The sequence below is a fragment of the Athalia rosae genome, chromosome 1, assembly GCF_917208135.1.
Source record: "Athalia rosae chromosome 1, iyAthRosa1.1, whole genome shotgun sequence".
Lineage (NCBI taxonomy): Eukaryota > Metazoa > Arthropoda > Insecta > Hymenoptera > Athaliidae > Athalia > Athalia rosae.
Window position 1 is genome coordinate 26217732 of NC_064026.1, and position 15174 is coordinate 26232905.

Here is a 15174-nt window from a genome sequence, read left to right on the forward strand (position 1 = left end):
TTGCACCACCCCAACGATATTGAATTCCGAAAAAATTTCAGTTTCTAGTCTCAGCACCCGCATTATTTTATTCGTATGATTAATTGAACGACGCTGAATTTTTTCACTTTCTTTTTTCATCAACGTCAATTCCATTTTTTTTTTTTTTTTTTTTTCTTCATTCCAAAACTTTGAGCAGGAAAACTTCGAACGTTCAAGTCTGGGTAAATAAAGTCGTGCGAATCAAGCAACCGAACAGTTAGCTAGCGGTTTGCATCTTTTTAGTGTACATACATAGGTATGTATGTATAGAAGGATAACTCTTCTGCCGCAGCTGCAGCAGCGGAAGCAGCTTTTAGCTTGTTGCATCGTCGTGAAACTTGAACGATAATCGTGTGATAAATTTTAATAACTTGCTCACGCTTTTATATGGTATAATCTTCGCCGTTGTTATACACCACCCACAAAAATTAGCGGGCCACCCTGTTTCCGCTGCGAAAAACACCCAATTTCGACACCTCGCAACGATTCGGGAAATTTGGAGTAAAAAGTTGAGAACAGAGCGATGTTGAAGCTCGAAGCTTCATTTTATGCAAACGCTTTCATTCAATTTGAAATGCGTTTTTTTCTTTACGATTTATTTTGCACAAGTTATGCGCCGCTTAAGCAATTATTGTCTATAAATCTTCGATCGAATACCCCGACCGACCCTGTTTTTTTATCGAGGTTTTTCAAAATCCTTTTGCAAAATTTCAAAAAAACTGAAAAGAAATGGGAATAACTGATTTCGGTCAACGCCGCGACAAAATCTATGTATGTGTTGAAAATTGATATTATACATTTTAATCACGCATAACTAAACGATTTATAAATATAAAAATTTAATTACTCATAAGTTAAGTTATACATAAAAATCCTGCATATCATATGTGATGAAAATGTTAGATTATACTTTTACCACGACTTTTACGATTTCTTTATGTCTGTGAATTTGTTGGTTTTGTTTGATCTTTTTTTTCTTCTTTACTTCCTTTACTTGATAAATGTGCTGCAAATAACGATATAATCTCAAACTGTATGATAATATTTGTTGAATAAATAATTTTCAATTGAAACAAAAAAAAAAAAAAAAAAAAACAACGAATGATTAAATAAATTAAATGCGAATAAAAAGAGATTTTGTTCGAATTCAAACCGTTCACCACTTCGGAATCGTTCTTCGATTTCGGCATTAATCACGAGCGGCAAAGAAAACGAAAAATCCGTCCAGTTTAATATTATACACCTACAATTGTTGAAATATTTCATACTGCAGAAAAGAGGAGGAGAAGAGAGGATGAAAAAAATTAGAGAGAAAAAAAACCAAACGAACGCACGTAATTTAATTTTTAATTTCCCCTCCAGATGTTGGTAGTAAAATTACAATCATGGCCGTTGTTATAATACATATTATTTGATTCGATTAGATTTGTCGGTTGTTGTTGTTGTTGTTGTTGTTATTATTATCGTTATTATTATTCGTTTTTTCTCGTTCTTTTTTTTTATACCAGTTTTTAATCTGAAAGTATATTGCGCATAGCTGTTATGTACCCACCGCTAGAACGGTAGCGGATAAACGAAGCGTGTCTCGCGTGCACAGCATAAATTAAAAACATTATTATATTACACGTACGTACGTACGTGGGTATGTGGATATATGTGTAATACATGGGTGTAGGGGGGCGTGCGTTCGCCGAGTTTCGCCTATACGTATGTACATACGTACGTACGTACCTACGTATGTGATTTAAGTTCGGTTCAGTCGTTCGCGTTTTGGTTGCACCTTAATTGAGATGCAACTGTGCATACAAACAAGAGTCGCGAAATGTATAACAAATTCAGTGGAGTGGATACGTAGGTATGTGTAAAGGTATATAAAGTATAACGGGAGGTAAAGCCGCTGAAATTGCAGGTGATGCTTGAGACAGGGTGAAACTGAAAGAGTAGAAAGTTTTTTTCATACATATACGACGTGTAATACGTGTAGTACGTACGAATAATAAAAAATAATTAAAAGGAACGAGAAAATGAAAGGTACTTTTTTTTTATTTTCCTCTTTTTCTTTTTCTTTTTCTTTCATTATCCCTCCCGTAACAGGTGATATGTTGTAACCGGAGTGATTCTGTATGGGTACTCGGATTTACAGAAGAAGAAAAAAAAGGGAAAGAACATCCGACATTCCAACGATTAATATATTTTTAAAATTAGAAAGAGCGCGTTCAAATTTCTCGTAATTCTAATCGAGGGATGAGATTTTTCAACGAATGTACAGTGAAATGTGTAATTGGAGGAGGGAATATTTGTTCAAATTATGAAACCGGCTGTTCTACGGCCTGTAGTTATTCCCGGTAAGGACGAACCGATAATAACGTCGGGGTGGTCTGATACGCGGAGCTGATTTCTCATTATTTTAATTATTTTAGTTTATTTTTTTTCTCTCCAACCTACACAGGCATGTTCATATCTGGATGGTCGGGCATTCTTACCTGCAATTATCGGAAAATCAACGAGACGCCGGAATATCCATTCAATACATGAAATTCTCACTCCCTGTACACGTGTCTATATCTAGTCGGCACCGAAGATCGGAAAGCTCGTACACACCTACGATTTAAAACCGTTCACAGCGAACGTGAAATCTAATTTTCTGGAGAACTCCAAATGTTCGTCGTCACAGAGAAAATATGGAATAAAAGGGTCTTCCAGTGTTTGAAAAGCTCTTACCTTTTCGAGCATTCGGTTATTAATTTTTACCTTTTTTTTTTTTTTTTGCTTTTCAAAGCTCCAATCGAAAAGTAGTTTTTTCTTTTTTTAAATGCTGCATTTTTTGTTGTTCAAATCCGTTATCGGTAAGGCGTTTTTTTCCTAGTCGAAAATTCGAGTCGATTGAAGAAAAAATCGTTGATAAAGCCGAAAGAGAAAGAAGGAAAAAAAAACTTATCGTTATAACCCACCGAGCTACGGAGAAGGTAGAAAAAAAGTAAGAGAAAAAGAAAAATTCTGCTATCACAACGCCAATCAAACAACGAACTACACACGACTCCCCAGGGTGTCGGATACCGACTTATATCGGTACATACATACAAATAAATAATACATATCAGCTATATACCGACCTACCTTATATCTCATGAAATATTTTTCCTCCAAAGAATTCGCACTACATACCGCGTTCTCCCTTTAGTCCTCAGCTATTTGATTCACGATCTCGAGGGAAACTTTTTTTTCCCCATTTATCGGCAGAATGTATTCGTATATATACGTACCCACGTGTGTTACGTATACGCGTATTCTCAATGGAAAACGACGACTACTACGTAGGACGCCGAGGTTTCAGATGGAAATTCATCTCCCGTAAACCGAGGATGTGAGATATATTATTTTTTATCATCGTTATTATTGTGATGTATTTTTCTGTTTTTTTTTTCTGTTTTTTTCTGTTTTTTTTTTTTTTGGCCGGCGGTTTTCACGCCCCAGAACGAATTACGGCTCGGGGGGGTGGCGGCGGTGCGACGGCGGCGCGCGCTCGCTTTGGAGTATAAAAGGATTAAAAACAGAAAAGCTGCGTAATTAGCTACGTCGTAATCGTAATGATATATAGTCATTAAGTTTTTGTATAGCCCCTGGGGGGTCGAGGCGCTACACGGTACACGGCTGTACCATATCTCGCGGGTATACCCGCTACGGTAGGAATGAAAATAATGTAAAAACTTAAAACGACAGGCGACTGAAATTATCACGGGAATAAAAATACGGGAGTGGGTGTATTCGTAGCCGGGGCTTCGTCGCGCCGCGTTTCAGTGTAGTGTACGTTCGTAACACGTACACGGGTACATGGGTATATTATACGTATACACGCGCGCGTACGTCGGCTCCGTATAAAATGGTTGAATTGTAAAATCGTAAAATTGTAAAATTGTAAAACGCGTTCTCCTGGCACTAGTCCGAGATAGCTGCAAACAGTAGCGAGTTAATTTAAAAATGCAAATTCCTCTTCTCTCCTACAAACCTCCGCCTGCTTTCCTCCCGAGGTATACACATAGCTGCACGTATATAATGTACGTACGTACGTACACACACGTACAGTTTAGGTATACCTGTACACATCCCCTCGGCAAAAGAGAAAGAAGAAAGGCGCGAGGGTTGGAAATAAAAGTGGAAAGAGCCGGTTGGCGAGCGCGAGGGTAGCTCGAATCTCGCGAGAAAGAAAATAGAAATAAAACTCGGTGAAATAAAAAGAAACGCAAAAGGGGGCTCGTATTTATGATGCACGGCTAAAATCTGAATCATTCTCTCCGCTCCTGCGGAAACCCACTGCGCGGTTCTACCGGTTAAGGTAGGCTCTACCGGGTTAACGATTTGAATTTCAAATTCCCATTTCCTGGTCTTTTTTTTTTTTTCTCTTTTTCTCTTTTTTTTTTTTATATCTTTCATTTCCTTTTTTACTTCATTCTTGACATCCACTTTGCTCTTTCAATCTTATTTTTACACTCGGTTGAATACCTACGTTAAATATTGAACCGTGAAAATATTCTTTGAACAAACACACCGATGAATTTAACGAGATACACACAATCGTTTTCAATTTTTTCTTCATACATCTTAATCACCTGATCGATCCTGTGAATTCGTGAGCGCAGTTTAGGGTTGTCACCAATATACATATATGTACATATATTTAGACGCTCGTAATTCTATATTGCACGTACGTATCGGTTTTTTCCCGGATTATTGTTAATATTAGTATTATCTTCGTAGGGCGTATTGATTACGTGTGTACGCGCAGCAATCGCGAACGAGAGTTGCAATCGGTGTATTTGAATTCCAGTTCAATAGAGCGCTTTGTATTACATGCGAAATTATTACCAGATTACACGCGTACCCTCGTCGAGTATATTTTTATTATAATTTTCATTTCAATTTTTAGCCATGCAGAATGGCGCAATTTCATTACATCGATAATGAAGATAATTGATTACGCGAAAAATAATTAGTGACAGCCAACCGCTTCCGCCGTAGGTACGGACGCCAATTTTATTAATTGTCATGCCTAACTGTGTTTCATTAAATTGTCAAAGGATTTGAATACCAATATGACCTGCCCACGCGGATGAGCGACGTCTACTCGTTTATTGCATCCAATTATTGTCAAATAGTGGAGCTGAATTTCGAAAGAACTTTCACAATTGTGAACTTTTTTCAAAACCGTGGATGAGTTTTTTTTTTTTTTTCGCATATCTCGGAACTCCCGATGTTCCGTGCGATGAAGAAAAAAAAAAAAATGTACAACGCTCGAGTAAATGAGTCAAAGTTGAATATTCGAGTGGATTGATATGCAAGGATGATACAAATGCGTATTTTCTTTACTCCGATATTTTTTTTCCCCTCGTTATATTTTATTCTCCGCAGAAAAACGACGTTCCGATAACGTATGTAATATAATACGCGAATATAAAGATCTTGCGATAAATATGCGCCACGCCGCGAGATAATTTTAATTTTCTCCGTAAAGGTGAGTGTGGAATATTACCACCGGGTACGTTTGAACGACGTGGTTAATGGCGGGTAGAAAGTAAAGAAAAAAAAAGAAAAAAATGAAAAAATAAAAAGAAAATAAAATGAAATATTGAGGAAAACCGCGTTAAGATTACGTATAATACCAACGGCGTTCTTTTTTATGCCTCGTATTATTATACCTAATACGTTCTGAAAACGAAGCTTTCGTTTCGGACTCATGGCTGTGGTATACAGCTATACAGTTACTCATGTTCGCGAAATAAACGAAAAGAAGAAAGCAAGAAATAAAAGAGAGAAGGTAATAGAGAGAAAGAAAAAAAAGAACGAAAGAAAAGAAATGGAAATAAAAGAAAAGCTCCTTTTTCGGTCTCCACTCGAGAAACGAAGGGTAGAAACTACCCCGGTAGCCGGGCTATCCTCTTTCTCTTGGCAGGGGTTGTGTATGAAATGAAATAAAATGAAATAGTTTAGTAACGTCGCCGGAACGAAATCGAAGGTTTCAACGTCTCGCCCGGTTCTCTCCTCTTCCGAAGGTGAGCCGCTCCAAGGGTAGCCGCGGTAACACCCCCGCGTGAGAACCTCTGCGTGCAATCTTGTACCAGCTGGGGTTTGCGGGGTCTCGAGAGACGCGCCTTGGCTCGTAACCTTCTCGCCGCCCCGCACCCCCTTCGACCCCCGCGCGACGGACTAACCGTACGAGCTCAGGGGGACGAGGCGCAGGGCGTAAGAAAACGGGGGTGCACGACGTTCCGTGTAAAAGGAATAGAAACGGGAAAGGGAACGGGAAAGGGAACGGGAACGGGAACGGGAACGGGAACGGGAATGGGAATCGGAGTCGGTTTCGGAATATAGGGGATGGTGGTTCTCGGGCGCACCGAAGGAGTCGCTCACTCACTTACCACCCTCGCAGTCTCGGAAACCTTGCCTTCCTCCACCTCCGCCGACTACGTCTTCTCCGTATTCCACTCCACCCTTCCACCCTTCCACCCTTCCACCCTTCCTCCCACTCAGCCCGCTTTACGTTTCCGCGGCACTACGCCACCGTACGACGCCACTCTCTCCCTCTCCCTCTCTCTCTCTCGGCTCGGTGTGTATCGCCCTTATACACTAGCGCGTGTATCTCTATGTAGACGTTTGTACATCCAGGCTTCGTAGCTGCTGCGGGTTTCCTTTCACGGTATAGTGGCCTACGGTACGTACCTAGGCGTCTAGTGTAGGTATACCCATCTCATACCTTGTACCTTATACCTTATACCTTGCACCCAGTGCCTCTATACCTACTACCCTATATTGATCGCGGTACAACCAACATCGCGCACCGCCTTGCACCTGGAGTCGTTCCGACTACTTTACCCCGCTACCGGTACTTACACCCCCTCCCCCCTCCCCCAGGGACCAACTATTCTTCAACTCTATTTCTCGTTCCACCTAACTTTTCCCTCCCTCTTCGTTACCTTCTTTCTTTATTCATCTAGTTTATATTCTATTATACGTCTACGTATACGTATACACAACAATATGGAGAACCTTCCATGTTGATTATTCGACCAGGTTTTGCAGACCTACGCTATATCTTTTTTATATTTATTCTCCTCCCCCCCCCCCCCCTTTTCTTTATTCGTTTTTGTTTCTCCGATCGTACATAGAAGGTTCTTCTCTTTTTTTTTGTTCTTTCCCTTTTTCTCCTATTTCCACAAGCAAAATAATCTGGAATCTTTTGCGAAATTCACAATTCATTACAAACGACCGCTTTTCGTACGATGAATAAAATAATGCCATTATCTCCTTTTTACCTCCCTTCAACCGAGCATTGAAAAGCTTGAAAAATTCGTACAAATGTTTTGTCTTCCCTCGGGTATACATATAACTGTACAGGTGTATTTCTTTTATTCTTTATCATCATTATATTATTCCATTTGATTTTTTTCCTTTCGTTTTGTTATTTATTTATTTATTTGTTCTCTCTCTTTCTCTCTCTCTCTCTCTCTCTCTCTTTTTCTTTTACTTTTTACGTATTCAGCGAAGCGAGAAAACTCGTTGGTGAAACAATCGTTAAAGAGAGCTTGGCCAAAATGGAGAAGAGAAAAAAAAAAAAAAAGCGGGAAAAGAGAGGGTCGCGCGTTAGCGTCATCCGTTGCCGGTTGGCTAATTCTAGAGAGTAGACTGAGAGTATTTTTCGACGTGCAATTTTCTCCCCTTCGCGCTTGTTAGGTATATGTATATATATATATATACAGATATATACGCGTACACACGTATACATATATATGTACCAAACACGTACACGGTATATGGACGGAGTGGAGATGGGGGGAGAGGAAGTAAAAAGGAGAAAAGATAAAAACGAAAAACGAAAGTACGGAGAGAGAAAATAAAAAAAGGTCGAAAAAAATGAGGAGAGAAAGAGAAGAAAACGAAAAAGAGAAAAAAAAGTAAAATAACCAAAGAAAGAAAAAAATTACGAGAGTTTTTCCAGGGTGTACTTCAGGCGGTTTTCCACCAGAATAGGGGTCGGAAAGGGTGGGGATGGGCAGGGAGAGGCTTCCGAGGTAATGGAGCGCGCGAAGGAGGTGGCGAGCTCCACCGTGACTCGGGTTGGCGCGGTCGGAGGGTTGGGGTAATTGAGAAGAGGAGATTTACTCGAGGGATCTGCGACCGCCTACCGCGACACCCTGGGGAAGAGGGTCCTTTTCCATTCCCTCATTCCCAACCCCTCTCGCAACTCTGTATGCTACCTACCGCTAACTATATACACACTCATATATATACGTATGTATGTACCATATATATATATATATTCTATGAGGTACATACGAGCATGTATTACATAATATATTCATTCTCGAACGACGGATAGATAAATAGATACACATAGGTTATGTATGTGCGCGCAGATGTGGGATTATAGATGAGATAAATGGAAATATGTTATACTCGGATCGGACTGACGCAAGAAAAATTCTCAACTTTACCATTTTACTCGTGTGTCGCTATTCTATTCGAGATTTTCATACCAGTTTATTGAAAGAAAATAACTTCGTCGTATCGTATGATATCGTATCCGAAACTTTGTCCGCAAAATTTATGGGCACAAAGCGGACGATAAATCGCTGGAAAAGGTATCGCTGCAACCTCCGAATTTCGCAGCTTTCGCAAAAACGCGACATCCAAGGCGAAGTTCGTCCAGTCTGAAAGAGCGATGAAATTTTTTTCAAATTTTGCAAAACAACAAAATCGTCGGTTCGAACGTCTCTTCTCGAAATCGGTGAGCGATATCCATACCCCTGTACAAATAGAGCGAAGTCTGGCAGTCGATATCGCGGACGTACGGTATAGCGTACCTACTCCGGTGGTTGGTACTGAACGGGTCCGGAAGTAGCGAAGGCGAGAATGGTACGAGAGGCGACGCGGCAAAGGATACGATCGAAAGACGTTCTATACGGAGGCGGCGACGCGACGGTGGTGCTATAGAGCGGTAAAATACGACGAAACGGTAGGTGGAACGGGGGACGGTGTAACGTGGAGCGTATCTCCGGGTGACGTGCAACTATTACCCCGAAGATGACTACGACTGGCGTTTCTAGTCACAGTGGTGAAGATAAGGCGACGCTCGATAGATAAGTAGAACCAGCGTATACCAGCCGGTGAGTCGGGCTTGAATTTCCACCCTCTCTCCACCCTGTAATACCTACCCTCTTCTCTCTTAGATTTGGTTCGCTGTGCTTTACCTGTACTCGCGCTTTGCCTAGTGTCGCGTTACGCGATACGTCCCACCGCATACCTATGTACGTACGTTATATTTACCTTCGGTCACGTGGGATTCCCTATAGAAGGGTGGATTGGGTTGACTTCCGTTTACGATCCTGACGCGTATAATACTTAGCGTGTAACCGTGCAGTAGTATGTGAAATTAGTTATCGGGACCGAAGAAGGGCGTCCAGGTCGCAACGTTGTACCGCACAGCTAAGTAAGTATAAGCTAATCGTGAGAGGAATTGGCGAAACGTACGAACTTATTACTTACTCGACGTACGTACGTGTACACGTATAGTATTCTTGTTGTGTGTATCGATCCGATCGTGAAATGCATGCGGAACCAACTCGTCGGATGTAATTATTTTCTTTTACGACTTCGCTCGTGAGAATTTGTGATTCATTATCGGGATTTTAATCGAGAGATTTGCGATGTAGACACCCGACTATTTACACGGAATACGACTACTAGTTTTATCGTGTGAAAAACCGGTAGCTCGGATATTATACCCATAAAACGGATCGGGTCTGAGTGTACGGCGAGCTGCGTGGCGGCGTCTCGGGAATAGAAATTGATAGATCTTCGCACCTCGGATATACCGGTTTGCGGAATTCTCAGCAGGTTCCCCGTATACGATCCCCGGAGATACCTGTATACCGTCGTGACTCGATATATAATTGAAACGAATGGTGCAGACTCCGCGCCAAGACCAAAAAGAGAATACGACAATATAACCCACGGATTTGCCTCCCTCTCATGGTTTTGCTCGGCACTGAAAAATTTTATCTATATATATATAAATATATGTAACTTCGACTCCTCGTCCCCCGTTGAGGGCGGGTTATTATTCTCCTGATAAAATGCGTAAGTAATTCCACTCTCGGAATCCATCAGCGGCGGCAAAGGAATCTATTTTATTTCATCGCGAGGAGTTTGAGAGGGACTACTCGCGGCTCGGAAGCGGGAGGGGGGGGGGGGGGGGAGGTGGTGGTGGTGGTGACGGTGGTGGTGGTGAGGGTAAAAGTGGAGGAGTAAGAGAAGGCAAAAGTGGAGGAGGTGGAGGTTCTCGCCGGTTTACGAGGGGTTGCCGTGTAAATCTGTGGGGTCGTTAAGGGGAGAGCTACGAAGGCGTAAAGCAGTAAAGTGAAATCGGCGAGCGGAATCACGTTACCCTCTCTCCCTCTCTCTCTCTCTTCCTCCCGTTTCGCCCCAGTCGAACCGAGTATTTCAACAAAGAATAGGCGGTTGTTCACCGACGTTTCCGCGCGCCCCTTAACTTTTGAGATCGACTATATTGTATGGTACGTACAACGTACAGCCACCGATCGTTTGGACTTGGAAGAATACGGAAGGGCGTCCCCTTCGACTTTCCGGTATACCTATAACACGCGTATTGACTAAATACGTACGCGCGTCATGCGCCTATACTATATACAACGTCGCCTCGCGGGGGGCGGCGGTACGATCTAGCGTAGAATATTAACGCACGTTCCCAAATTTTTTAAATGACGCGTAAGCGGAGGAGATAATTATATCGGTCCTTATTTTGCCTTTCAGAGAAATTCGATGTCCCCGGCCGAAAGGGAGAAGTACAGCAGACCCAGGAGTACGCCGGACCCCCAGCACCACGAACATATGCATCATAAGAAGATGAAGAAAGAACAGGACAAGGATATCGGACACGTGAGTCGCGGTTTATATTAAATCGGCTCCACAGGTTCGTGTCGATACGGTTCCGTATGATATCGTTCGATTTTTCATAATCACAGCAGAGCGACGGTGAGAAAAGTGACCAGGACTTGGTGGTGGACGACGCGAGCGAGGGTCCGAACAGTCCAACGGCGAACGGAACGTCTTCGCCCAGAGAAAACGGCCTGGACAAAATGGGACCAGCTTCGGTGCCGATGAGCAGCCAAGTGAAGAAAGAGGTACCACCGCCGTCGCCGAGAAGCGGGACGAGCAGTAACGCGAGTACACCGTCGGCGAAAAAGATGGAAGAGAGAGAAAAACCACCAACGCCTATATCGAAACCGGTAACACCGACGTCCGCCGGTGGCAGTAGCTCTGGTTCCGGGGGATTGAAATCGTCCGTGTCAAACAAACCCCTCGTTTCCGCATCCGCCGTTGGACCTTATCCCCAACATTATCCACCGCCGCATCATCCACCTGCCGGACCCCACGTCGATATGCTCGGATATCCGCCTGGCGCTCTCAACGGATACCCCGCCAGACCTCCTCTTCAACAGTTGTACGACCCGCACGGAGGCATGAGGGCACCTTTAGGACCGCTGGGCGTACCGGGAGGAAAACCGTGAGTGAAAATTCACACGACTACAGAGACAGAGATCGAAAAATGTCTCCGAGCATTCGAAATACTACAATGAATTTTTTATTTTCATTTTTCAGGGCGTACAGTTTCCACGTTTCCAGCGAGGGTCAAATGCAGCCGGTCCCTTTTCCCCCAGATGCCTTGATAGGTCCTGGCATACCTAGGCACGCGCGGCAAATAAATACATTGACACACGGGGAAGTTGTCTGCGCGGTAACCATATCGAACCCCACGAAGTACGTGTACACCGGCGGTAAAGGGTGCGTCAAAGTCTGGGACATCAGCCAAGGCGGAAGTGGAAGCGCAAAGCCGGTTTCCCAGCTCGATTGTCTCCAGAGGGACAACTATATCCGATCGGTGAAGCTCCTTCCGGACGGGAGGACGTTGATCGTCGGCGGAGAAGCTAGTAATCTCAGCATTTGGGACTTGGCGAGTCCCACGCCCCGGATAAAAGCGGAACTCACGTCCTCGGCGCCGGCCTGCTACGCCCTCGCGATATCCCCGGATTCTAAGGTCTGCTTCAGCTGCTGCAGCGACGGGAACATCGCGGTCTGGGACCTGCAGAACCAGACGCTGGTCCGACAGTTCCAAGGGCACACGGACGGTGCTTCTTGCATCGACATATCCGCCGACGGGTCGAAACTCTGGACGGGAGGACTCGACAACACGGTGAGATCTTGGGACCTCCGCGAAGGTCGGCAGCTGCAACAGCACGATTTCACATCCCAGATATTTTCACTGGGCTACTGTCCCACCGGCGAATGGCTCGCCGTTGGAATGGAGAACTCCAACGTCGAGGTTCTGCACGCTACCAAACCCGACAAGTACCAACTTCACCTTCACGAGTCATGCGTTCTGTCGCTGAGGTTCGCGTCCTGCGGGAAGTGGTTTGTCTCCACCGGAAAGGATAACCTTCTCAACGCCTGGCGCACGCCTTACGGAGCGTCTATATTCCAGGTTTGTTAATACCACAATTACTGATTAAGAGTTGCCAAATCCGACAATCGCGGTTATCGCAACTTTATATTATCTCAGTGTCTGACCATTGTTTGATGTATTTTTTTTCTTTACAGTCGAAGGAATCCTCGTCGGTTTTGAGCTGTGACATCTCAACGGATGACAAATACATCGTGACTGGATCCGGTGACAAGAAGGCGACGGTCTACGAAGTGATATATTAGGCGTAAAGACGATCTTGGAAAGCTTGTTGATACATACTTAAAATACTTGTACTTGTTAACATATTTATGGAATTCATAAACATAGCAAACCTTCTATAATCAGAAAAACCTGATCTGCGCAATCGTTGTGAAAAAAAGAAAGAAAAAGAAAAAGAAAACGAAAAAATTTTTACACAAACGTTGCTCGGCTGTCAAAAAGATACTAGCTGACGCAAGTTTCAATTTCATAGCACCCCGCGCTTGAGCGTTCTTGCCAGAGAATTTCCACCATCTGAGGGTCAACTCGATGGAAGTAATCATCCGATTGATCGTATCGGATGAAATTTGGCTGTAGTTTCCTTTCCCCCCCCCCCCCCCCCCCCCTGCACGGTTCAACGATTATCGTTGCATATCCTGTGAATCGCTTTTGTTTAATGCGCGGAGCTATGAATAAACCGAATTACGGACTGATTAAACTACGGATGAACTAGATTCTAGGGACTGAAGTTATATAAATATATAAAGACGTAATTAGATATTTAAGGCTGTATAGAATCCCTAATCTTATAAGTTGAGAACGTTATGTATGGTGAGTTATTAGTTACTAGGTGAATGTGCTTGTTTCCACCGACGATATACATACCTAGACGCGTATGTAAAATTAAAATTGATATCAAGAATTCTTGAATCGTTGTATATTCTTTTCGGAAGAAACATGCTATCTATGTAAAATAAAATGCAAAAAAAAAACTCTATCGTATGACTGTATGAAAGGTGGCTCGATTATCTCTAGAAAGTTAATCTGAGGCGTAAAACAAGGTGTTTAATTAACGAGTGAATGACAAAAGTGATGAAATACCTGACGACGTATTGAATTTACACGTAGATATACCAGTATGATGAATCAATGAATTTGAAGAAGAAAAAAATAAAAATAATTGAATGATGAAAATGCGAAGAATAAGAGAAGAAATTGAAAATCTAGACGTATATTCTGCTGACAAATGATTATACATATACACATAAAAATATATAAATATAGTCTCGCGAATAAGTGTTCTCTCTGCAAATCTACGTAAATATTTCTTACATACAATATGAACTTGATGGCGATAGGACGTTTTACGTACGTAGATACGTGTTTTATGACACGGTGATATACATGCGCGTGATCTATAATGCATCGATGCAACAATGCAAAATGCAAAATTGAGAACCACGTATCGCGTAACTCACTGCAGTTGCACACTTTACGAGATACTCAACGATATTTTTGTGACTGTCATGTAAACGCTTGATAAAAAAGAAAAAAACAGAAACAAAACCCACAAAAAAAAAAAAAATAAGGAAAATTAAAACAAAAAGATTTTACCAACCGGGCGAGGATCGCGTTTAGCGATGAATTTTTATCAGAATAGCGTGATGCCGAACGGCAATTTTGACTCGTGCTCTGTTGTTGATTTTCGATAAAAGTTCATCAGACGCGATCCACGCGATTGTTAGAGGCCTAGTTATAAATAGGTAGCGCGTTTTACGGCTAGCCGTGTGCGAGAACGAGATGCAAACGGATATTTATATTTTGTTACAGGATGACACAATGGCATTGCTGTGGTTGTGGCAAATAATGCACGTATATTGAAAAATTGTATTTATAAGTTTATTGTTGAAAAACGATGTGTAAAACGCAAATTTGGGACGACCACAGCTCCGATGAATAGACCAATAGAAACAACGATACCTCAACAAGACTCAATAGTTAATTATCACTAACAAAACAAATCAAGTTTATTATAAATCAATATTCTTTTACAGTGTAAGCACAACGGAATGAAATATTAAATTATTATCACTATTATTAATTATCCAACATTGCGTCCTTCGCATCCTTCGAATGTTCTCAATATAGCGCTTTCAGAAAAAAAATTCTATTATGTTTACATGTCCCCCACAATGTCACAGTTCCAAGGGCGGTTCGGTCAATGCAAAATGCAATTCGTTTTTAACGATGTTTGAAAAAGAAAATAATCATTTCATGCACAGTTCATGTTGTTCCTATAGCTACGCAAATATTGTTTCTTTCGGCAATTAAACCATCTATACATATAAGAAATCGAAACGTTTATTGTTTTAATTTCCCATCAAAGAACTATCCCGAAAATCACTTAACTTAAGATATAATCAAGGTAAAATTTTTCTCACAGTGAAGTCTTCATCCATCAAGGGTCACCGGTATAATCGTGAGTGCTCGAGTTATACTAGCTGTCTATGAGAATTATGAGAGAAAACCTGGTGAAAATTTATTTCTCTTGATTTGTGCGCATTGAAGAAACTCTAATAACAATGAATCCGTTCCAGAAGCAACTGTTTAACATCGCTACTAGCTTGAAAAATGAAACC

General features: G+C 42.1%; 1 protein-coding gene across 6 annotated transcripts in view; it reads left to right on the forward strand.

The window, feature by feature from the left end:
• Positions 1–14893, forward strand: part of LOC105685265 (protein groucho-like) — a 69841-nt gene extending 54948 nt beyond the window's left edge. For 5 of the 6 annotated variants that reach the window (XM_048660179.1, XM_048660182.1, XM_048660180.1 and 2 more), the window contains 4 exons: positions 10846–10971; positions 11058–11599; positions 11695–12574; positions 12691–14893. In XM_048660179.1, the coding sequence (XP_048516136.1) occupies positions 10846–10971; positions 11058–11599; positions 11695–12574; positions 12691–12798 (1656 nt within the window). In that variant the 3' untranslated portion in view covers positions 12799–14893. The remainder of the gene's footprint in view (positions 1–10845; positions 10972–11057; positions 11600–11694; positions 12575–12690) is intronic. The other variant, XM_048660181.1, reaches the window with a different exon arrangement.
• Positions 14894–15174: the final 281 nt, after the last annotated feature.